Source organism: Sarcophilus harrisii, chromosome 5 (genome assembly GCF_902635505.1).
Source record: "Sarcophilus harrisii chromosome 5, mSarHar1.11, whole genome shotgun sequence".
Lineage (NCBI taxonomy): Eukaryota > Metazoa > Chordata > Mammalia > Dasyuromorphia > Dasyuridae > Sarcophilus > Sarcophilus harrisii.
Genome location: NC_045430.1, coordinates 286,023,647 through 286,049,579, shown reverse-complemented (window position 1 = coordinate 286,049,579; position 25,933 = coordinate 286,023,647). Strand labels below are relative to the sequence as shown.

The following is a 25,933-nucleotide window of genomic DNA, read 5'->3' as shown; positions in this document are numbered from 1 at the left end:
GACATCATAGGCACTGAGCTTGGAGACTTGGGTTAAATGTCTTCTCCAAATGCAAAACAGGGGGCCAGAATTATTGAGCTCTTTCATCGAATTCTATTTTAACTCTTTCTAAAACCACTCACAACTCATCCAGCAAAGAGGTTTTGAATGAGCTTCTTAGACTTCTTAGAAGAACTTCAATATGTCATGATGAAAACAGCCCCCTCCCGAGTCTCCCCATTCTAATGAGGCAATGTGGTGTCTTACACAACATGTTGGGTGAGCAGAAGCGGCGGTCCAGCCAGGTCTTTGCACAAGCCGACCTCAGCGTGTGGACAGGCAAGCCCCTGTATTCCACCACTCCGGCCCGTGGAACGTGCAGGTCTGGCCCTGGACAGGTAGTGGAGGACAAAGGTCCATTCATCTGCTACTGAGATGCATTCCAGTTTTGAGTATCAGTGGGACAACCTAGGAGGAGAGAAAATAACATTTGAATTGACTTTGTTTTTGGCAGAGTAGGAAGTATTTCAAAGCCCCTTTATAGTGCCCCTAAAAACTTCATTACACATTTGGCAGAAAGTCTCTGATAGCTCTACCGGCTGGTAGTAAAATGCATGAAGCATAAATTTGGGACTTAGTCATTACACCTGCTTTACGGCCTGTCAGGCCGTGGCCCGTTTGGCTCATCTTACAGCAACTTTGCTCCATGGTTCAGTGATTTGATAGCTGCCACAGGGGCTTGGGTCAGTGACACTGTCGTTGACATAACACAGACTAAAGGTTTCTCTGGAACTCTTATTGGGAACATTGGTCATAGAGTTGGAGAACAGCACACGTTACAGATTGCAGGTCTGATAGGGAACAAGGATGTTTTGTAGACACCGAACCCAACACTGTGAACTCCCATTACCCTAATTAGGGCTTCAAATTCTGAAAATTATATCACTGGTGAAAAGGTATTCAGAAAGGTGACTTATTGCCTTAATTATACATTCATTTTCTGGCTGCCAGGAGCATCTAAAGGGGTCATCTGTTGCATTATTCTGATTTGGTTTAGCACATTTGCCCCAGGATTATAGTATAGGGAATCCAGCAAAGAGATTATTTGAAATTTCAGCCTTAGAAAGAAGCATGCAAAATGACAAAAACCACAAGATGCCAAATAGTAATGAGCTTATTTTCAATAATAGGAAAACAATTTGTACATAATGCAGATTAATTGTCTGTAAAATTATATCAACTCTTCTAAATAAGTTCTGTGTTATGAGGATACTATAGCGTGACAACATCAATAGTGGCGCTGCTATTATTTTTCCAAGGGTCACAGACTATTAGATATCCTACACCCTTCTCTCCCCCACAATCCCTACCCTTCCAATTTGGCTCTGACAAAGTACTGGCCCATCAGTTCAAGGTGGTTGGCAGAGCAACCTTAACATGAGACAGCTCCAACTCAGATTTCCATCCATCCAGGTGGGAGAATGATGAACCAAAGCAACCTCAGCACAAGGTAGCTCTAGCCATCACGTGTCCACACTGGAATGCCCCCAAGAGAGTCAGTCAGTCAATGGCCAACAAAGCATTTATAAAGTAGCCTTTATGTGCCAAGGATTTTATGAGCCTCTTGGGATACAAAAAAAGATAACAACAGTCCATAAGGAGCTCACAATCTAAAGTAGGGGGTAACATGCAGGCAAGTATATGCAGAAATGATGCACACACACGTATGTGTGTGTATGTGTGTGTGTGTGTGTGTGTGTGTGTGTGTGTGAGAGAGAGAGAGAGAGAGAGAGAGAGAGAGAGAGAGAGAGAGAGAGAGAGGGGGAGGGAGAAAGAAAACTAGGAAAGGTATGGGACTTTCCTTAAAAGAAATCAAGGAAGCTATGAGATAGAAATAAGGAGGGAGAATGTTTCAGACATGAAGTATGATCAGAAAAACATACCCAGAACCCATTGCTTAAGACTGTTATGATGAGGGTCTAGTTTGTTTCATATGAAGAGATCCATTGTGGACTCTATCGAGGAGGGAAGTGAATCCACAAAAGATGTTTCATATTGTCAGTAGTTAGGGATTTTTCCATGATACAGTCCCATATCGGTTTCCCAAAAAGCAGTAAGAACATCTCAGTGTTCCCAATCATTCTTCTTCAGTGAATATAAATGGGAAGGAATATTCATGGGAACTTTTGGTAGGCATTTTATCTGGTCGAAGATGGGCAATGTGGGAGTGTGAATTTGAGGAAAAGGGACTAAAATAGCCTTTGCGTCTCTTTTCCCTCTCCCACAGTTTCTCAGTACCGGCCAAGTTATAGTTGGTACTCAAATTTGTCAAATGTCAAATGGTAATTGTTCTTGATGAAGGCTAATAATTGGAGGCTAGAAATCTGTGGCAGATCTTTTGAACCTCAGCCAACCACACTCAGGTATGAGATGATGTTAGGCTTATAGCCAATTTAGAGTCCCTGAAGCTTTCAACCAAGATGAGACAGATTTTTACCATGACTTAAATGTATGGGGTTTGCTTTGTCCTCCCCTCACCATCCCTCTATACTTGATTCCTAGGCTGAAAGCTAGGTAACCCAATGAATAGAGTGTTGGTCTTATAGTCAGGAAGACCTGAATTTGAATTCCACCTCAGACCATTATGAGCTTGTGATTTCAGGCAAATTATTTAGTTTTTATCTGCCTCAGTTTCCTCATTCCTATAAAATAGGAAAATAACAGTACCTGGCTTTGAGGATTTTTATGAGGATAAAATGAGGTAATATTTTCCAATGCTTTACAAACCTTAAAGCACCCTATACATGCTATTTATTTAGGACACTTCTGAAGCAACTTCTCAGTACTGGGGTTATCTGACATGGAAGGATGACTATTTAAGGTACAAGGTAGTGTTCAGAGTCAGACTGTGCTACATATTTAATAATGGCAGCCAAGTCTTGTCATCTATTGGTTTCCTTACTCCATTCTCTGATAATATGGGGATTGGACTAGCTAATTTCCAGTCTTCTCCAGGGCCACTAGCCAGTTGGTAGAAGCCAGCACACTAACTGAGTAGCTTTGCATTCTCAATCTCTCCTTGTTGGGGTTGTCTGACATGGAAAGGCGACTACTGTGGGTCCATGGTACTAAATAGAGTCAGAATGTGTCCCTTTGCACACCACAGTTTCAGAAAAACACAGCTAGACGGGGATAGTAAGAGATATGATTGTTCAGTTCTTCAGTTGTATCTTACTCTTCGTGACCCTGTTGCCCATAACTATTCATGAATTAAGTGTATTAAGACAAACACAGCTTGAGTGACTTGCCCAGGATACCTAGTAAATATCTTGAGACTAAACTGGAACTCAGATCTTCCTGACTCCAGGTCCAGTGCTCTATCTACTTGTCACCCTGATGCCTTGTAGTAAAAAATGCTTTATTTATAAAGTACCTGGAAGTATATCTGCCAAGACAAACCCAGGAATTTTGTGAGCATAATTATAAAACACTGTTTGTACAAATAAAGTCAGATTAAATAATTGGGAAAATATTAATTGTTCATGGGTGGATTGAGCCCATGAATAAAAATAACAATTATAACTCAACTAAGTTATCTATTCAGTGTCATCCCATTTTAATGACCAAAAATTTATTTTACTTATATTTAAAAATAGCAAAATTCATTTGGAAAAACAAAAGGTCAAGAATATGAAAGGAATTAATGGAAAAAAAATAAATGAAGGTCTAGCAGTATCAGAGCTTGATTCTAATTGTCATATTATTCTAATTATTAAAACTATTTAGTGCTGCCTAAGGAATAGAGTGATGGATCAGTGGAATAGGGTAGATATAGACACAGTAATAAGCGATTTTAGTAATTTTGTTTGATAAGATCTAAGCTTTAGGGATAACAACACACTATCTGTTAAAAATTTCTGGAAAAACTGGAAAGCAGTCTAGCAAAAACCAGATATAGACCAATATTTTGCACTATTTACCAAGAGAAGTTTTTGTCAAAATGAAACCATGAACTGGACATAATGGGAGATTAATAAATATGTTAAAGAAGCTTGAAATATATTGCCTAAAAGAGTTATGAATAACAGAAGGATTGATGAACAAATAAGAGATAGTATCATGGAATATAAAGTGGATAACTTTGAATACAAAAGTGTTTGTAGTTGTTGTTATTGTTTTTTTATTTTTTATTTTTTATTTTTTTTTACAAATGAGACCAATGTGGAGGCAAGATTAAAAAGAAAGCAGAAAATATGGGCAAGTTTTTTAGCCAGTTTCTCAGATAAAGACATCATATCTCAAATATACAAATAACTTAGTCAAAGTTATAAGAACATGAGATAGTCAATTTTTTTATTGAAAACAGCAGAACAATTTATAGTTATGTGAAAAAAATGCTCTAAGTCATCGATTAGAAAACCAAAAATTAAAACAATTCTGAGGAACCACTTCACACCTGATTGGTTAAAATGTTAGAAATGGAAAATAACAAATGCTAAAGGAGATGTGAAAAAACAGGGATAACAATACACAGTTGATTGAATTGTGAACTGTTCCAACCATTTTGGAGAGCTATTTGAAATTATGTCTAATTAGTTGTAAAACTGTCTACACACTTTGACCTAGCAATACCACTATTAAATCTGTTCCCAAAGTTATCAGGGAAAAAGAAAAATGATCTCTATATTAAAATATTTATAGCATCTTTCTTTGTGGTGACAAAGAATTGGAAATCATAAGAAGGCTCATCATTTGGAGAATGGCTGAACAAGTTATGGTAAGATTGTGTTGGAATACTACCACGGTATAAGAAATGATGAGCAGATTGATTTAAAAACACATGAAAAGACTTGTATGGACTAATAAAGAGTAAGATTAATAGAACCAAGAGAATTTTGTATACAGTATACAGTAGCAGTAATATTGTTCAAATAATAAGTACAAATGACTAAGCTATTCTCAGTAATATATTCATTCAAATAAACCATGAAGGACTTAGGAAGGAACATGTTCTTCATCTCTAGAGAAATAAATGATATCAGAAGTTTTCATTGTGTAGTTTGAGACATATACATGTATATATCTATGTCTACTCATCTACTTATCTATCATCTCTTACCTATCTATCTATTTATATTCATCTTTGTTAAATATTGCCTTTTAATTTGGAATGGGGAGACAGGAAGGGAGACTAAGAAATCATAATGTAACCAACCCCCCTCCCCCCCAATAACAACAAAGGAAAACATAAAAAAGAAAACCATTGCCCAGCTATTCTTAGCAGAACTCATGTCTGGCTTTCCATGTCAAAGTGAAAACAAAGACTCCAGATAAGTTCTTGAAATCAAGGTCACCTTTGGACAGATAAAGATGTGAACTTGACATAAAAAAATGGGTAATCATTCCATGTTGGAGAGCAAAAAAGGCATTGAATGGAGCTGACAGAAAACAGTTATACAATGAAAGACTAGACACAAATTCTCAGAAAAGGGGAAGTTTAAAGCAGTGATCACTATGGAGGGGGAAGGCAGAGGCTACAAATATAAAATATTTGGCTTGAAACTAAGGGAGCTAGAAAAAGAGAGGAAGGAACTCATGGCCCAAGCAATGAGTGGCTCCCACCACCTCCACAACTTTCCATCCCATGGAGTCTCTTCTTCCCATAGTGATGAAAACACTAAGCAGAGACCAAAATCAGTGGCTATCAAGTGTGCCTTGCTGATCTTCTCTCTACAGTCTCTTCTCACAGCTAGGTAGGCCATGGGTGCTGCCCAAATTCTTGCTATAGTAGTAGTAAAAGGAGTTCAGATAACAAAGGAAAAGAGTCCTTGTTCCCAGATGTTCTGAGATGACTGGTGTCTGCAGTATTGTCAGGTCAGTTCTGAAATGATTTATTATTATCGTTATTGTTATTATTATTATTATTATTGTTATTTATGGTTTGCCTATGTTGCTCAGGCTGGAAATGCAGTAGGCAGTTAGGAGCTCAGTTCTATGATTGCTTATCCCGGAAGCTTTGAGATGCTCCGTTTCTCACCTGGAATACCTCGTCTCTCCTTAGGTTGATAGGTGGTTCCTGGGGCCTGACTTAATGCAGACGCCAAATTGGCTCCGGTTCTATCACAGCTCAGCATTCCCTAGCTCAAGAAATTCATCTGCCTTAGTAGCTGTGGTAGCCGGGATTGCAGATGTTTGCTACTGTTACCAATACAAATAGTTATTTTTTAAAATTAAATTTTAATTATCCTTTGTTTTCTCATCACTTACATTTTCCAGTATCTTGTTCCCCACTCCTTCCCAGAAAACAAAACATAATATAATCTTTTTAAAAGTAAAAACAAAACAAAATTTGATTAAATTAGGATCACATATGTCTAATGTTACAGGCTATGCCTATACCCAGGGTGCCTGATTTCAACAAATAAATTAAAGATATATTGTCTCATAATTTTTCATTGATGTTACATTTTGTCATTATGGTTTTATAGGATTGAGTTTAGATTATTTTGTTGTTTTTTATTTTCATTATTTTATTCATATTATTTATTATATTATATATTATATTATTTTATTCTTGTATTTACTTCCCTTTGCATCTATTTATATAAATCTTTCCAATCTTCTGGGTATCTTACAGCACTATAGTAATTTGTTATTACATTCATGTGTCATAATTTGTTTAACTACTCCCTAGTTGATAAACATACATATATTTTATGTCCAGTTCCAGTGGGATAATGAATATTTTGGTTTACAGGAGGCCTGACATTTTTGTCATTGCCCTCCTTCAAACGTGTGCTTATCAATATAATCTCTAGATCAAATGATATGTCCATCAGGAACACTTTTTTTTTGAAGTTTTTTTATTTTCAAACCATATGCAAGGATATTTTTTCAACATTGACCCTTGAAAAGCCTTGTGTTCCAATTTTCCTCCCTTTCCCCCACCCCTTCCCCTAGATGGAGTGCAATCCAATATATGTTAAATGTGGTAAAAATATATGTTAAATCCAATATAGGATTTTATTTATACAATTATCTTGCTACACAAGAAAAATCAGATCAAAAAGTAAGAAAAAATGAGAAAGAAAATAAAATTCAAGCAAACTACAACAAAAAGAGTGAAAATGCTATGTTGTGATCCACCTTCAATTCCTACAGTTTTCTCTGGGTGTAAATGGCTCTCTTCATCACAAGATCATTGGAACGGATCTGAATCATTTCATTATAAAGAGATTTTTGTTCATTGTTCATCAGAATTGGTCATCATATAATCTTGATATATATAATAAATATAACATAATATATAATAACAGATCTGAATCATTTCATTGTTGTAAAGAGTTACATTCATCAGAATTGAGCACTGTATAATCTTACTGTTGCCATGCACAGTGATCTCCTGGTTCTGCTCATTTCATTCAGCATCAGTTCCTGTCAGTCTCTCTGGGCCTCTCTGAAATCATCCTGCTGACCACTTCTTATAGACAATAATATTCTGTAACATTCACATACCATAACTTAGCCATTCGCCAATTAATGGGCATCCACTCAGTTTCCAGTTTCTTGTGATTACAAAAAGAGCTGCCATGAACATTTTTATACATGTGGGTCCTTTCCCCTCCTTTAAGATCTCTTTGGGATATAAACCCAGTAGAAACACTTCTGGGTTAAAGAGTATGCACAGTTTGATAACCCTTTGGGCATGATTCCAAATTGTTCTCCAGAACAGTTGTATCTGTTCACAATTCCAGCAACAATGTATTAGTGTTCCAGTTTTCCCACATCTCTTCCAACATTTATCACTATCTTTTTCTGTTATATTAGCCAATATGAGAGATGTGTAGTGATATCTCAGAACCGTCTTAATTTGCATTTCTCTCATTAATAGTGATTTAGAGCATCTTTTCATATGACTAGAAATGATTTCAATTTCTTCATCTGAAAATTGTCCATATCCTTTGACCATTTATCAATTGGAGAATGGCTTCATTTCTTATAAATTTGGGTCTATTCTCTCTATATTTTAGAAATGAGGCCTTTATTAAAACCTTTGAATGTAAAAATGTTTTCCCAGTTTATTGCTTCCCTTCTAATCTTGTCTGCATTAGTTTTGTTTGTACAAAAATTTTTAAACTTCATATAATCAAAATTATTTTGTGTTCAATAAGGATTTCTTTTTTGGTCAAAAATTCCTTTCTTCTTCACAGATCTGAGAGATAAACTATTCTATGTTCTTCTAATTTGTTTATAATATCACTCTGTGTCTAAATTATGAACCCATTTTGACTTTATTTTAGTATATGTTGTTAGGTATGGGTCAATACTTAGTTTCTGCCATTGTGTTTCCATTTTTTTCTGCAGTTTTTGGCAAATAGTGAGTTTTTATCCCAAAAGATGGGGTCTTTGGGTTTGTCAAACACTGGATTACTATACTCATTATTTTGTCCTGTGAACCTAACCTATTTCACTGATCAACTAATCTATTTCTTAGCCAGTACCAAATGGTTTTGATGACTATTGCTTTACAATGGTCTAGAAAATCCTGGGGATCTCTGAAACCCTTTTAGAGGGTCTACAAATTCAAAAATACTTTTTATTTCCAATATGGTAAATGTCTATAAATATAATCCAGATAAACAAAAACCCTTTGGAGAGATCCTCAATCATTTTTAATAGGATAAAGATACTGAAAACAAAAGTTTGAGAACCACTGCTTTATAATATAGTTTTAGGTCTGGCACAGCAAGGCCTCCTTCATTTGCATTTTTTCATTAATTCCCTTGAAATTTTTGATCTTTTGTTCTTTCAGATGAATCTTTGTTATTATTTTTTCTAGATTTCTAAAATAATTTCTTGGGAGTTTGATTGGTATGGCACTAAATATCACTTTCTTTTTTGAAAGATGTATTTATTTAAAACAAATACAAAAAAGAAAATAGAAAAAGAAAAAAAAATTCCCATGTACACACATGAGACAGCAGAACATAAGAGAGTATTCAAAATGTGTAACAATAAATTTCCATTTCGAGAAAACATATAATAGAAGACATTGTATTCAGAACTGTCAATCTATTAATTGCTTCCTTGTAGGTTTTCTTTTATTCTCTGCTACATATTTTTAACTTTATTCTTTTTTCCTCTCTCCCCACCTCCTCTCCCCAAGCTGGCTACATTAAGTACAAGTTTATTTATGTATACTTATACATAAGTACATATCCACACATATATATGTGTACATTTAAAACAATATTAATATTGCTGATATATAATATAGAATTCCTTTTTGATTGAATCTTTTTAAACTTTGAGATCAATGATTACTATCCCTATTTTTTCTAATAAATTCTACTCATGATTATTATTATTATGTTTCTGTAAATCCTTTCTATGTATCCCCTCTGTATATCCCTTGTTTCTTAACTTTCCTACCTTACTTCTAATAGCTACTTTGCCTTGCTATTACTTAAACTTCTCTCCACATACTCCCTCCACTAAAGATCCTGCCCTTACCCTCTCTCCCTACCATTTCCCACTTTTTTTTATTCCATTCCCATTATTCTATATATCTTATGCCATTCCTATTAACCTTATCTATTTTCTTCACCTCTTATTTCTTTATAACTTTTGGAGAATTTTATATTCTTCTAGATATATATGTATTATTTCCTCTTTAATCCATTCCCAATATGAGTAGGATTTCAGAACACCAACCTCCTCCCTTATATAATTCCTGTGAATTAATTCTTGTTCTCATACTTCATTTGCATAACAAGGTATTAATTTTTTACTTTTTCTTACGTGATTTTACTTTTTAAAATCATATCATACTCAACTCTAGCCCTCTTTCTTTTGAATTACTAATTACTTATGACCGTCTTGCCCTATTGTTCATATTTCCACACATAAAACAGTTTGTCCTTATTAAGTTTATTGAAATTAGTCTTTGAGTTGCTTCTTATTTGTGAAATTTTCTCTTCAGTTCAGATTTGTTTGCCACAAAGTTTGAAAATTTGACAATTTATTGAATGTCAATTTTTATCAGTCAATACTATATTTAATTTTGCTTGATATTTGGCCTCAACTCTAGTTCTTCATTTTTTAAATATAGAATATTCTAAGACATGTGATCTTTTATTATAGCCACAGATACGTCTTGCATGACTACAAATAAAGCTTTGTCATATTTAATTTTTTTGGTTGCTTGTATAGGTGTATCCTTCATCTGGTGGTTTAGAAATTAAATAATAATTTCCTGTAGGTTTTCCCTGTAGGATCTCGATCTCTCTCGATCTCGATCTCTCTCTCTCTCTCTCTCTCTCTCATATGAGATGTCTCACATTCTCTTCTGAGGTTTAGGGTGTGTTCAAGGAAGACTAATACCTCTGGGGTGAGGGCTGCCAAGCCAGACTTTATAGGGCTGATTTCTACCTGATTCACCTAACTCCCATCTGTAGCTCCAAAAAGTTGTAGCATGGACAGTGTTCACTTTCCAGCAAACTGTTTTGGCAGATGGGATAAACCAGGTTGAGAATAACTCAGGCTCTCAAACCCTATGGTAAGTTAGTTAGTCTTCCCCAGCACGTGAAAACTTTCCCCTGTGGAATGGATGAATGAGAATAATTTGTTCCAATGGCCTTGAAGGCAGGTGAAGCAGGCTTTGTGGAGTGCTAGAGGTTAGAATCCAAGTGGACTGATAACTTCATGCAATTCAGCCTCACTTAAATCTACTTTATGTGTGAATCAAAAGACATCACCATACCATTTTATAATTTCTAATCCACTCCAAATGTTTGTGTCTGTCCCGTAGTAGAGCATTCTTAGCTCATATTGGCCTGATCAGCCATAGGATGAACTAACTTGACTTTAGCCTAATGATGTTATTTTTGTCCTCTTCCAGAGCAAAGCACAGCAATCAATCAACTCACATTCTCTTCAACTTTTTCATTATTTATATTTTGTTTTGTTATCTCTTAGTCTCTTATAATTTCATTACTTCCCCTTACCCAATCCTAATTTTCAAAGAATTATTTTCTTCCACAATACTTTAGCTCTCATTTTCTAGTTGATTAACTTTTCCCACAGCTTGAGCCTAGTGTTCCTTCTCAGCAGAAGTTCCTTCAGTCTTCCCAAATTCATATTCGCTACTCCCCACTCTTTCTAGGAAGTGGTAGTTTCTGTGGCTGTGGCTGATCCAGCCAACTCCAGGGCTTGCAGAACTAGTCAGGAGATTTTTTCACTTCACCAGGGTCAAACTTCTATCCTGATATCTTTCTTCCTACCTTCTCCTATTATCCCAGGAGGACCACTGTTCTGCCCCAACTCCCATTTGTTTTTTTAACAACTGTGTTCACTCTGGGGCAATGTTATCTTGTTTGTGAGGGAAATCTGGAGATCTTGGGGTTTTCTGACCTACTCTTCCATCTTCCCAGAATTCTCTCTGAATCACTTTCTTTGCATAATTTCATATTACCATTCAGACCTGACAGTAAGAATTCATAACTCTCACCATGCATCATGGTACCTGTCTTTTCCAAACCCTTCCAACATGGAGGGTTCTCCCTGTTTTCTTCCTTCCTTCCTTCCTTCCTTCCTTCCTTCCTTCCTTCCTTCCTTCCTTCCTTCCTTCCTTCCTTCCTTCCTTCCTTCCTTCCTTCTTTCCTTCCTTCCTTTCTCTCTCTCTCTCTCTCTCTCTCTCTCTCTCTCTCTCTCTCTCTCTCTCTTTTCTTTCTTTCTTTCTTTTGCCAATTTGCTGGGTGAGATGGGACATTATGGTGATTTTGATTTATATATCTCTGATTCTTAGTGAATTTGACAATTCTTTCATATGATTTAACCTAATTTTCCATTTTTCTTTTGAGAACTATTTGTCCTTGGCCTTTGAAGCCTAATCTATTAGGGAATACATTTGGACACACATTTCTATGATTTCTATGGCTAATTAGTGTAGTACTTCTATGACTCTGGGATGAATTGAGCGCCAAATACTTACTATGTGTCATCATTATTATAAGTGCTATGAAGAAAAGAAGAAAAGCAAAAAATATGGCCCATACACAAAAGGAGCTCGCATTTAATGGAGAAAATAATGTACAAATAACTTGCTATGTATGACATCTACAATGAGTGGAAAGCAAATTCTGGAGGATTTCTTAATAGTATAGAGGGCCTGGGAACCTCTTCCTTTGCAGAGTAATCTTTAAACTGAGTCTTGAAGATTCCAGGGCAGCCTGGATGTAGAAGTAAGGAGGCAGAGCATTCCACACACACACTCAAGGAACCAGCTACATTGGTCCTAATGTATGACATGTTCTATACCTATAGTCCTCTGCTGATCTATTAAAATGAAAGTCTACTTACTAGAACTCTAATACTGGCTTCCATCTCTTCTCCAGAATCAATACTATTAATACTCAGCATTTAGCTTGATTTTAATGTTCTCTTCATTTACATGACTGTAACCATTCTCAATATTGCTCTAGTTCTGTTTACTTAATTTTATATCATTTTATGGAAGTCCAACTAATTTTTTAAAATTCCTAGTATGTTTTTTGCATCATGATAAACAAACTTTGAATATATCATTATTCTCCAAATCTTAGGCCCTTACTTTGTTTCATTTCCCCCCAAAACAAACAATATATTAAATAGAACTTTTTTTTTGCCTTTGATTTCCTTGGCATATATACTCACTAGGAGAATTTCTAGGTCAAAACATAATCCACACAAGGCTTAACTGATGCCTGATCCATTGAATCTGGTTCTTGATTAGCATGGCATGAGAAATTTGTATATTAAAAAGTGCAACAGAACACCTTTATCAATAAATGAAAAAGACACAATTCCTGATTAAATTAAAACCTTGCTGCAGCTTACATTCACTATGGCAATCAATAATATTTGGTCAAAAAAATAGTCAGCCTAGAAATAGGAGTTCTTCTGAAACCTCTGCAGCATCTTGTTGTGGGTTGCACTTTTTATGCCTCAGACAGTGAGGAAGTCATAAAGCTTCTCCAATCTCTCAAAGGACCAGCCCAACTTCCATTATACCTGTAATTACAGGGATGGACCAGGTACATTCTACATTCCGTCCCCCACAAATGGCCATCTCAATTCACTGTCCTGCCCAAAGTGTGCAATATGACTGACTACCTTTAGCCCTCCAGCACTGACTGTGTCTGTTCTTTGTCAACTTGGTCATTTTGCTGGATGTGAGACAAAGCCTCGGATAGGTTATAATTTGTATTTTTATTATTAATGATTAGAGAATAGTCTTTCATATGGTTGCTGAACATTTACAATTCTTCTTTTCACAAATATTTACCTCAACCTGCTTTTAATGTTTATTCTTTTCTTTAAATAACCTTTAGGCTCTGTATAGAGTTTCTGTAAAAGGGAACAATCTCCCCCTACCACGTGTATAATTGCTAATCTGAAATCCTCTTGCTATCTGTCCTCTCCCATTTGTGAACACATCTTGCATCTTACCCCAGGGATTTCTCTACCAATCTGAGATTCTTTATTTTCCTTGAAGATTACTAGTGGAATCAGAGACAGAATCAGTTGCCTATGGTGCTGCCCAAAAACCTTTTTTCATTTGATTTACAAATATTACCACTATAATAACATTGTTCAGGCAAGGTCAAATGAGAAAATGCATAATGCAAGAATGATGTTGAAGAAGCTTTGGTCTTTAGGTGGGGACTAGTCTCTTAAAATGTTATTTTAATATATTGCTCATTATTGCACATATATGCCCAGGGGTCTTCACACAAGATATTTCTTATAAATTTTAAAAAGAAATAACATAAAATATTAACTTTTTTTACTGAGTTTCTTTTCTTTTGTTTTAATGGCATTTCATCTATTTATTAATATAAGAATTGACCTTTTATAATGCAAAAAAATAAGAGTAAGCTGTAATTATATTTGGGGAGAATGGTCCAAGTGATGAGGATGGGGCATTGAGAATACTGCCTCTCAATCACTTATCAATATTCATGTGCGAGTGAGTCAAAAGTGATGTGTATGTACTTATAAGATGAGCAAGCGGGAGGGAGGTTATTTTCCCAGCATGAAAAAAGCTTGATTTCTCTGCAGCAAAAATTGTTGGTTTTTTCTTTTTAATGGCTGTCACAATGCATGATTTTTCAAGTGTGAAGAATCATGAGCAGTTGTGAAATAATTTTCTGAAGAAAAGGAATTAAAGAGAAGGTTAATGATTCCAGGCTAACATGTTTGAGAGGGATTTGATAACTCATAAATTAGAGTTTTAGAAGAATTTTCTGTTCAGGTATGGGTGGGTTCAAATAGATGCCTCTAAAGTCCCATCCAAATCAGAAATTCTGTAGCTGATTTTGTGATTCTGGAATAATTCAAAAGCACAAAGTTTAAGCAGCTACTATAACCCTTAGGCTAGAGACACTTCATGCAGGGGGATGGGGGCACCCTTAATGAGCAAGATAGATAATGTTTGCAGCCCTTTAAGAATGTTTATATTGGTGGAGTTATGGAGTGGTGACAGTAAGTTTGTTCTTCTTGCTGGGGAATGACGCTGACTTTGTAGACTAGTTAATATGATCTTCAGTTCATTCTTGATGAGGTGCTTCCATGGCTTGAAGTGCTTTGTGTTTGTGCTACAGAAAAAAAAAATAAAAACAGCTCACTTCTCTTATCATTCTCTATTGTCTCCTTAGAGTATGGAGTTGGCCTTGAGCTCTCCAAGGTCCTGCTAGCAAATGTATATCCCAGTAGGTCTTTTCCAGCTGAAAAGTTCCCTGAAAAACATACAACAATGGGTAGTTCATCTTCTAAAGAGCGGCTTCTGTTGGAAAGGGCTCAGCACCCATTGTATTTTTTAAAACCTTCAGCCACTCCAGAAGGCAGGCTCTAAGCTGCTAAGGGGGATAGTCATCATCTGTGCTCATGAAGTGCTCTGACACTGCTGAAATGACAGATGTTTACAAGTAGGAATGTATCTCCCAACAAGGCTTGGGCAATCAATAGCAGCCTTTAGAAGAGTTAAGACCTCAGCTTCCTTCCAGAATAATCAAACAATTCTGTTTTCAGCTTCTCTTTCTAGTCTCCAAAACAAGTCAAATGAGAATCTGATGTCAGGACAGCTGGAGCAAATGTTATAGTATGTCTCTTGTTCATGGAAGATTGTCTTTTTGGCTTAGAACTGCTTAGTAGGTGTAAATAAAAATCTGAACACCTTTGTCAGTGACTTTTATATTGTGAATTCTCCATAGATAGGACCTGGGTCTCATTTTAGAATTGTATTTATTAAGGACCTCCTCAGCACAAGCCCAGTGCTGATAGACTGTGTCCTTAGCTGGCTAAATGATGATTCTATGTCTGTTTTTCTCAAGTGCTTTATTGCAGTGACTCTCTTCTAGGCTTGAGGTTATTTACAGCATCCAGAAGTGACATATTTTGGCTTTTCCAAAATGCTAAGTCTTCTTTTGGCTGCCCAAGATGACTAAGACAAAATAAGCCATTACTGTCAGTAAAGGAAAACAGCAGTCTTGTGAGAGAGAAATCTGGATTGCAGAAGAGAGCCTCAAGCTATGCTTGATGGATCCAGCAAAGTGGGCTGATGCCGTTGAAGTGGGGAAGAGCTCCTTTGGGCCCTGAGAGCACCTCTTTCCCAGATGTGCTGTCTCTATTTAATATGGTAAAGTCTGCTTGGGAATGGTGAATGGAAGGGAAGATGGAAGGGAGATGGAATCGTGGATGGAAAGGTCTCTGTTTGGAAAGATGCAATAATGGACCAAGTGGAAGAGCAGAGGGCAGAATGCATTGGTACAGGGTTTTCTTATACATAATTCTTCTTCTTCCAGACTCTTTATGAAAAATATTCCCACTGAACCACCCTCCTCCAATCCCAACTGCTGTGAGAAGAAAGTATATCTTTTCCTAATGAACCCTGGTTTACATTTCATTCTTTATTCTCTCTCTATTATTCATCAAATACTCAAGTGAAAATCCAATTTAACACATTCTATGTGGCTGGTGCTTAGGTAAATACAGAAAGGTTATCTGACCTATATCCCTAAGGAGCTTATAACCTTCTAGGAGAGAAGGGAACTACCTAGAAAAGAACCAAGAATACCTGCAATGTTTAAGACTCCATCTCTAAACAGTAAATTATTCCCAAAGGCAATGGAGGCTGGTCCAAATGCCTGCATCCCTACTTGTATCAATCTCTTTCTTTTTGTCTTCTTTATTCACTCAGAGTGAGATTTCTTATCCTTACACATCATGCTATTTACATATCTATCTGCTCTCAAGTATTCATGCTTTTGAATCAAGAAATATATCATTTCCAAAGCAACACTATAATTATCTATAATGAGTAGTAACAGAGATACAGAAAAAAATGGTTGGAAGAAATTAATAGGTATCTTTTTTTACTTTTAAGAGAGATAAACACACACACACACATACACACACACACACTCCTCACATAGATCAGTCAATCAATCAATCAACAGGCATTCATAAGTACCTGTCATAAGCTGGGCATGAGGGATACAAAGACAGTCAATCAATAAACATTTGTTAAACATCTACTATGGGACAGACACTGTGCAAAAGACTGGGGATATAAAAAGAAGCAAAACTCAGGTCCTGCCCTCAAGGAGTCATATTCTAATGGGAAGGAATCAGAAGCAAACAAATACATATAAGCAAACTATATATAGGATAAATAAGAAATAATTCTGAGAGGGACAACATGAGAATTGAGAGGGTGGGAAAGATTTTCTGTAAAAGATGGAATTTTAGTTGAAATTTAAAGGAAGCTTTCGAAGTCAGTAGCTGGAGTTGAGAAGGGAAAGAATTCCAGGCATGGGGCACAGCCAGAAGTGGAGGAATTGTCTAGCGTTGAGAGATGGAGAGTCTTGTTCATAGGACAGCCAGGAGACCAGGTAACTGCAGCAAAGAGTACATGGTGAGAGAATATACTGGGGGGGCTTCGTTAGGAAAAATTTTGAATGTCAAAGAGAGAATTTAATGTTTGACCCTACAGATGATAGGAAGTCATTGTTGTTCATTGAATAGATAAATGACAGTTGCGCCTGTGCTTTAGGAAAATCATTTTGTTGACTAAATGGAGGATAAAGTGGACTCAGAACCATAAACAAACTATTGAAATAAGAGTGTGAGGTGATGAGCACCTTTACCAAGCATGAGCCAGAAGAGAGAAGGGGGTAGATGCAATATATGTTGCAAAGTTCAGATTTGCAGGTCTTGGTGACAGACTGGATTGGGGAGAACTGGTGAAGAGCCAAGGGTGGTACCCGGCTTGTGAGCCTGAGGGACTCTAAGGGGGGGTTCACCCCCTGTAGTAATAGGGAAGGTGGTGGGTGGATTTAGGGGGAAAGACAATGAATTTAGCTTTGGATATGTTGATTGTGAGAAGTCTACTGGATATCTAGGTTGAGATATCTGCCAGCAGTTGGAGATACAAAATTGCAGAGCAGCAGAGATCTCTGAGGTAGATTTGAGAATCATCAGTGTAGAAATGACAATTAGGGGCAGCTAGTTGGTGCGGTGGATGGAGCACCAGCCCTGAAGTTAGGAGGACCTGAGTTCAAATCAGACATCTAAAGCATCCTAGCTTTGTGACCCTGGGCAAGTCACTTAATCCCATTTGCTTCAGAAAAAAAAAGACAAATTAAATTTATGGAAGCTTGAGATCATCAAGACAAGTAGTATAGGAGGAGAAGAGAAAAGGGTGAGGACAAAGCCCTGGAGAACATTTACCATTAGAGGGGCTACTCTGAAGAGGAGACAGGGGAATAGCCAGATAGGTAGGAGGAGAATGAGGAGAGGAGTGTGGTCCTGAAACCTAGAGAGAGTGTTACTGTGGTAAATACTCCATTGCAGATCCCCGCTACAGCTGAATAGTCAGCCCAACATCAACATAAGCTGATAGATTATATGTGTGCAGCTGCTCTGGGTTCTCAGGCTATAAGTCACATCCATGACAGAAGAGACATTGGAGCTTTTCTTGGAGCTTGTGTGTATGAAGTGGGGACCAGGTTTGCCAAACATAAGTATCCTGGAGTCAGACTCTCAGTCTGAACCATGGCCTGTTCCATTTGCTTTGTCTTAGAGCTTCTTTATACAGTAGGGAAGACAATCATCACTATGACCCTGCTCCCCAGGAGATGGTGAGCTTCTAGAAGGCAGGGGCTCTCTTGTATTTTTCTTTGGTGCTTAGAACTATGCCTGGAACATAGCAGTTACTTAAGCAAGGTCACTTTACCAACTGGCTGATTGATAAGGGTATTATTGAGAAAGCATCGTCTAAAAAATAATCCCTGTCATCTCCATCACCCTGTCACCACCATCACCATCACCATCATTACCATCACCATCCCCATCCCCACCCCCATCACCAATACCATCATTACCATAGCATTAAGACAACAGGCTGAGGTAGTCGAAGAGTTGCCCACACCCAACTTTTGCTTCCATTGGAGGCTGGGGACCTTAATTCAAACTGATTGCTTCCCAGCCTGGCTTCAGGTCAGTCATGACCATTCCCAAAAGGGAGCTGATTTTGGTGCAACAGAGCTTGAGTTAAGGATTTATTAGGACAATGTGTAATGGCAAGGATGAATTCTAGATTCAATAGCCTGGAAACAGCAGGAAAGCTTAAAAGCAAAGGTGCAATAATGGAATGGTAAAAAGAGTGACTCCAAGGAGGGACTATCTTTGTATAACTATTTTGCTTTTTTATAACTACCTTTCCTTTCCTTTTATAATTTCATTTAATAAAATATTCTTTTTTATCACCCTGTTCAGCAAGACTTTTCTTATAAGGGAAAAAATATTATGAACAGAAAAAAAGATGAGAAAGAAAAACAACAGCTCAGTAAAATGAACCAATGTATTTACTGAGTTTGATAATGCATGCAATTTTCCATATCCATAATCATTCATCTCCACAAAGAATATATTTTCTTATATCTTCTTTAGTCAGTATAATTATTCCTGCCTTCCTTCCTTCTTCTTCCTTCCTTCCTCCCTCCCTCCCTCCCTCCCTCCCTCCCTGTCTCCCTCCCTCCCTTCTTTCCTTCCTTCCTTCCTTCCTCCCGCCTTCCTTTCTTCTTTCCTTCCTTTTTCCCTTCCTTCCTTCCTTCCTTCCTTCCTTCCTTCCTTCCTTCCTTCCTTCCTTCCTTCCTTCCTATGATACTGTTATACATATCATACACATTGCTGTACTGATTTTTTCTTTTCATTTTGTATCAATTTATGTTGTTTCATGTAAGTCTTTCCAAGTTTCTCTAAAAGCTTCACATTCATTGTTTATAACATTCCCTTCCCTTCATGTCCATGATTTGTTTAACCATCCTCTGACTGATAGATAACTGCTTTATTTCCATTTCTCTGCTATGCATTTCCCCAGGTACTTCTAGGACAGTCTTAGTGTACAAACGCCCTTTTTTCTGTCTTTGACAACCTTGGTACCCCTGCTTAGCTCTGGAAAGAGGAGGGATTTCTCATTTGGCATTTACTCTCTGCTGACTTCTGGGTCTTGGCCAGGTTTGTGCCTCTGGCCAACTCTTGGACCAGAACAGAGGCTCCCAGAGGATACAATCTTTGTTAGTTTTAGACTTCCTTGATTCCTGGATATGTAATGTTGTACATATAGTTCTGGATACATACTTTTTTTTTTTTTTTTTTTTTTTTTTTTTGCTAAGCGACAAACTAAAACTTCATTACATAATTACCTTGCTTAGACTGTTCATGGAACAAGTGGTCAGAGACAAGTAAAAGCAGCCATCCTCCCTCTCTCCCATCATTGGCTTCAATCATTTTTAATCACAATTTGAGCTAAAGAACCTCAACCTTTTCTCTCTGCTCACAGATTGGCAAGACTTTTGTGTCTGGGTTCAAATAGTGTCTTTCTGTCTCCAGTAGCTGGGCTGGTTCTGGTGCTGAGGAGGAATGCTCCTCATCTTCTGTGTGAACTGGGCTGTTAACTTGGCTCCTTTGTGAACTCGTAACTCATGATATTCCTACTAGGTGGCAGTACATGTGTAGAAATCAGTCTCACGCTTCGGTCCTGGCTTCCGACTCCACTTTCTTTCTCCCCATTCTCCGAGTTATCACAATGCACTATCCGGGAGAGGGGAAAGCAGTCTTGCCCTCCATTGGAATGGCTGCTGATTGGATGCATGCTTGCGGTGGGGTTCTTCGGGATTTATTTTTCCGCCTGCGGTCACCGAGGCCCCTCCCACGTATCTTGTCTCTAGACAATCCTCTTTTCTTACAAAGCTAAGAATGTCCCCTTTCTTCTCTTTTCCTCACCAGGTCACATGTGCCAATCTAACAAATGGCGGGAAGTCAGAACTTCTAAAATCCGGAGGTACAAAATCTACCCTAAAGCACATCTGGACAGAAAGCAGCAAAGACTTGTCCATCAGCCGGCTCCTCTCACAGACTTTTCGCGGCAAGGACAATGATACGGACTTGGACCTGCGCTACGACACCCCAGAACCTTATTCGGAGCAAGATCTCTGGGACTGGCTGAGGAACTCCACGGACCTTCAGGAGCCTCGGCCCAGAGCTAAGAGACGGCCCATCGTCAAGACGGGGAAGTTTAAGAAAATGTTTGGCTGGGGTGATTTTCATTCCAACATCAAAACTGTGAAGCTCAACCTGTTGATAACTGGGAAAATCGTTGACCACGGGAACGGGACCTTCAGCGTCTACTTCCGGCACAACTCCACCGGGCAAGGCAACGTCTCTGTGAGCCTGGTGCCCCCCACCAAGATCGTGGAATTCGACTTGGCCCAGCAGACGGTGATCGATGCCAAAGATTCCAAGTCCTTTAACTGCCGGATCGAGTACGAAAAGGTGGACAAGGCGACCAAGAACACGCTCTGTAACTATGACCCCTCCAAGACGTGTTACCAGGAGCAGACCCAGAGCCACGTGTCCTGGCTCTGCTCCAAGCCCTTTAAGGTCATCTGTATTTACATTTCCTTTTATAGTACCGATTACAAACTCGTACAGAAGGTGTGTCCTGACTACAACTACCACAGCGACACGCCCTACTTCCCTTCGGGTTGAGCGGGAGCCACTGGGGCTGAGACTGAAGCCTGAGGAGTAAGAGGTCGGACGTCAGGGCTGTTACGCAAAGGAGAAGATCACATCTGGGGCCTGGATTGTGTCTACGCTGCTGCTGCTGTCCACGGGCTGCCAAGATCCCAGGGGGACAATCTGGTGTCATTTCTGCCCATCGGCTCCATCTCTCAGTGTAGTTGTGAATCACGGCAGGTTTTACATCGAGTCACCCGAGGAGAACCATCCACACCCACAGACATCCATGTACATGTACACACACATTTTGGCTCGCATCTGTTGGGATCCCTGGTTAGAGGTCTTTTAATTCTCTGGGTCGGAAGGTTTTAGATGAGCAATCAAAGCGAAAGGGAATAGCCAGCCAGAGTGGGCTCTGACAGGCACTGGGGTGGGGATTTCCTTCCGAGTCCCGAGTCCATGTAAATCCATCCTTCCCCTCACGCGCTCCTGCTTCGGATAGCTGCACCGGTAACGATACCATAGGCCTACCTGCTTGTGACGCTGGGACGCGTGTCTCCAGAGCTCAGTACTCCTTCCCAAGTGAACCCTCCCACCCAGCATCCCGTAGGCACATCCGAGGGGGCCCTAGGAGCCCGCTCCCCGTAAAGATGAGGAAACCTTTAGAACTTACACGTGGGCGGCCGCGGAGCTCCCGGCTTTCGCCCCGTTCCTGGCCCCGGCCGAGTCTGCTCAGCGACTCCCGAGCCGCCGGATCTCCAGGGGACCGGCCGAGAGACCGGCACCGTGTAAGTTGTAAGGGGCGGCTTATCTTTACTCCACACATTGTAACAAACTCAATATCCTAGTCTTCATTTGTATGAATGGTTTGTATTGTACATAGTTTATCCCGTGTTATTTCAGCAGCTTATTAATATTAACTTGTACTTGTCTCTCTGCTTGTTATTGGTTAAAAAAGAAAAAGGGAACGAGGAGGAGTCGGAGTCCATGTTAGCAATGTAGCTGTAAATCCACGAGCAAGACAGAACTCTGTACCCAGCACTTACTCAGCTAACGTATTGTTGGAAGCGATACATATACGCAGCATTACGGTCTGTCTGTAGTTAGAGTTTTATTTCTGGACGAAGATGAGATGTACATAGAAATAAAATACTTAAAGTTCAATTTCAATATGTCCTGTGTCGCTGGTGATTTCTTTGGAGAGGATGGGATGGTTCCTCTTGGTTCTGCTCGTGTCCAGAGCTGGGAGAATGACTGCTGGGCGGCTGGATGGGCGGGGGGAAGCCCATTTGGACCCCGGCGCAGTGGAGGGGGGTATTTTAACCCGGCCTTGGAAGGCCAGGGACTCTGGGTATCTTCTCAAATGACAACTTGTCAAGTCTCTAATGCAATGGAAGTCCATTCTGGGTCTGTGCTGGGGAGTGGGATACTTTTGTTGCTTACTCTTCCTTTCCAAGTTGGGAGAGGGCCAGCAGAAGCTACCAAAGCTTGGGTTTGGTCCTGCGCCAGCAACCAAGCGCAACCCAGAGAAGGTGGGACAGGTCGGCAGAAAACTTGGTGCTGGATTTATGCCCCTCAGGTGGGAGTGATGCCTCTAAAACACTTTTTCCTTGCCATTAAATGTGGCCGGGCATTTTTCATGGTGCACAACAGATTCCAACAAGTAAACACAAGAAGAAAATAGGGGAAAGTTCACTTTTGGAAACAATTTTGGGGACAGGGAAAGAGGAGAACCCCAGACTTCCACATGGTAGTTACCTTAAGGGCCTCAGTCCTGGGTATACTTGACCAAAAGTTCCTTCTATAATGTCCCCTACTTTCCTCAGTGGACTTGAAGGAGGTGGAACCTGTTTCCTCTTGGGATCATACACTGGATATTCCTGGGGTTCCAACAGGGATACTAAGAATGATTTATTTCAGGTATTTCAATTTTGACCTATTCTTTGTGACCCCATTGGGGATTTTCTTGACAAAGACAATGAAGGGGTTGGCCATTTCCTTCTCCAGCTCATTTTACGTATGAGGAAATTGAGGAAAACAGGGTGAAGTGACTTGTCCAGAGTCACACATCTAGGAAGTGTCTGAAGCTGGGCTTGAACTTGTGTCTTTCTAACTCTAGACCCTGTACTCTATCCATTATATCACCTAGTGTACTATATAATATATACCATATATGTAATAAATGGTTTATTTTATATATATATATAATAAATATAAAATAAAAATAATAAATGAGAAAAGATAATAAATCACAATACATCTACTAAGTGGAATTCCAGCCACTGACCCAAAGTCTTCCACAAGATGAATAAGGCTGGAGTGAAGAATGAAGTTGCCTCTTGTTCTCATTTTTCTCTGGAGCATTTTAGCAAGATGAACCTCAATGGCTGCAATTCTGTCATTGTGTGGGGAGCTTTCCTTATTTCCTTCAAGCACCAAACCTATGGGCTGAGTTACTGTGAGCTAATGAATCCCATTTTACAGAGAATGAAGCCCCAGTGTAGTGACGTTGACTTGCTCAATGTCACACAACTAACTAGCAAGTGAAAGAGATGTGAGGCTGGCCCTGGAGAGATTTGAATTTTTGTTGAATGAAACTAAAACCAAAGGCTCTAGATTCTAGCTCTGGGCCCTGTCTTCTCACTGTTTCTGCTCAGTGACAATGGCAGGGCTTCTCCTGGAGGAAAAAGAATGTCACACACAAGTTATCACTTTCTGAATCTCAGAAAGGGATTCCTGGTAGAATGGCTTTCGAGCAGGCTGGGCTCTATGACTGTGTGATCTTTGACGGGCCATGTTCCTAGTTTAAATCTCTTTTCCTCCATCTATAAAATGAGAGATTTAAGCAAAATCTCTTCCAGCTTAAATTCTCACAGTCCTATGTGGTGTCTCACATTCTTGGGGTGTCCCCTTGCGTCCCTGGAACATTTACAGCTTTCTAAAATTACTCTTGTCCATCCTCAGAAAATGTAGTCTTTTTGTCTTAGCAAATAAAAAGAAAACCTTATCCCATTTTGATGCAAAAGAGACCAAAAGTATGTCAGAAACTTTAAAAAGTGCTTTTCTTTTTGATTTTTTTCTCCCTTTCCTCGCATGCTTTTCCAGGTAAAAGCCAGTTTGGAGAAACCAGTTTGTCCTTGTGGACCACAATCAATTCCAGGCATGAGCCTGGCACACATTTCAGGTCCAAGAAGTGGCTCTCACTTGCACTGGAGTGAAACCTTTCATTCTTGACATCATTCAGATCATGCTGATTTATCTCCAAGGCTTTTGTGAACATTTATTCAATGAGAGAAGTTGCAAGGCCAAAAAAAGATTATATTTAGCTTTTCTCATTAAGAGGGGCCTAGCCTGGGTCCAGACTGGAGCACCATGTGGGGATACACAGTGTAAAGGCATTGGAGGTGGGTGATGGACAGTTAGGAACAGTGAAGGGTGTTTTGGTTGGATCAGGGATTCCTGGAAAGGAAGTGATGTGTCATGGCGCTGAAAAGGTCGGTTGGGGCCAGTTGTATTTAAAAGCTAAACCGAATCACCCTTATTTTTTTTTGGAGGCAATAGGAAGCCCACTGGATTTGGGAGAGTAGGGAAGCCACACAATCAGATCTGATCTTAAGGAAAAAGATGACTTCCTTTCTTGTGAAAACTAATGATGGAGATACAGAGATGCTGTCAGATGAAAGATGAGTCAGTGTGGGTCAGAGGAAAAGGAGAGAGAATAGGTATTCCTGCTAACTCCTTATTAAAGTAAAAGGTGAAGGCAGCTATTTTTGGATTGACATTAAAACGGCTGTGATCTAGCGGCAACTGGGATAATACATCTCTCAAGACTGATCAAAAGTGATTACAAAACTCTAGAAAGGCAGTATGGTGACATGAATGATTGAAGGGTCTGAGGACCTTAAGGGGAGGGGTCAAAGGGTCAGCCTTGTTGTCTGTTGTGGTCTAGGGAGTCAGATGAAAAAAATCCAGATTGGAGAAATGAACAATTGCCCAGGAAAGTGATTTTGTAAAGTAGGATTTGGAGTCCTCAAGTGCAGCTTCAAATATAAGAAATGTGCTACTGGCCAGGAGGGAGGGCACCTAAGCAGAGTTAGTAGCAGTTAGTTTGCTTGTAGGCTTGCAAATCTGATCCAAAGGGCTTTGGATTGAGAAAGTAGGAGGAAGGAGAAGGCTGTGAGTGACGGGTACCAGAGAGAAGCATTTGTGACAATCTGAAGTTTGCTGGAGACAAAATCCAAGAAAGGAAGCATTGGTGGCCTCCAATGACTCTGCACAAAGTCTGGGTAAAAGTAAAAGAAAGTGATGTCCTTATACCAAGCATCTCTCTAAAAGGACAGACATTGTTCAAAAGAAATGGGACATTAAAAGGGGCCATGGGTCCTCCATGAATTGGGAAGAAATTCATTTATTTTCTCTCTCATATGTACTCACACACATGCATAATAAATGTTTGTATATATATGTGTGTATATTCATAAGGTGAAATACAAACATACAACACACAGTGCATTTATGTACAGTGCACATGTATGTTGTACATATGTATATGTGTGTGGACATGCATGTGTTGTGCATATAGTGTGCTTTTGTGTTTGCTCTGAGGCAGAGATGCAAATGCCTTTCAGGAATATGGGATATCCAATGCAAAGGCATGAGTATATAAAGGTATATACATCATGGCGATTACATACATGTATACTTACATATAGGTACACATGTACATACATACACACCAGTACCAGAACGGTCAATCATTTCTTGTGTCAAGTTTAACGTAATTTTATCCTTGAAAAGTAGAAGACCCCAAAGGGGAGTTTCTATTGTGACTCTAATGCTCACCAAGAGGGAGCATTTCATTGCTCTAGTACAAAATGAAGCTTTGTAGAGAACT

The 25,933-nt window shown here is 39.0% G+C and overlaps 1 protein-coding gene across 1 annotated transcript; it reads left to right on the top strand.

The window, feature by feature from the left end:
• The first annotated feature begins 251 nt into the window (after positions 1 to 251).
• On the top strand, positions 252 to 22,211 carry NXPH1 (neurexophilin 1). The gene is made up of 2 exons (XM_031940286.1): positions 252 to 377; positions 20,308 to 22,211. Exons 1-2 carry the CDS (start codon positions 252 to 254, stop codon positions 21,067 to 21,069), a joined length of 888 nt encoding a protein of 295 aa, XP_031796146.1. The 3' UTR covers positions 21,070 to 22,211.
• The last annotated feature ends 3,722 nt before the right edge of the window (positions 22,212 to 25,933 follow it).

Coding starts and splice junctions, on each gene's coding strand:
- NXPH1 (XM_031940286.1), top strand. CDS start 252: ATGTTGGGTGAGCAGAAGCGGCGGTCCAGCCAGGTCTTTGCACAAGCC. Junction 378..20,307: donor GCAGGTCTGGCCCTGGACAG/GTAGTGGAGGAC, acceptor TTTCCTCACCAG/GTCACATGTGCCAATCTAAC.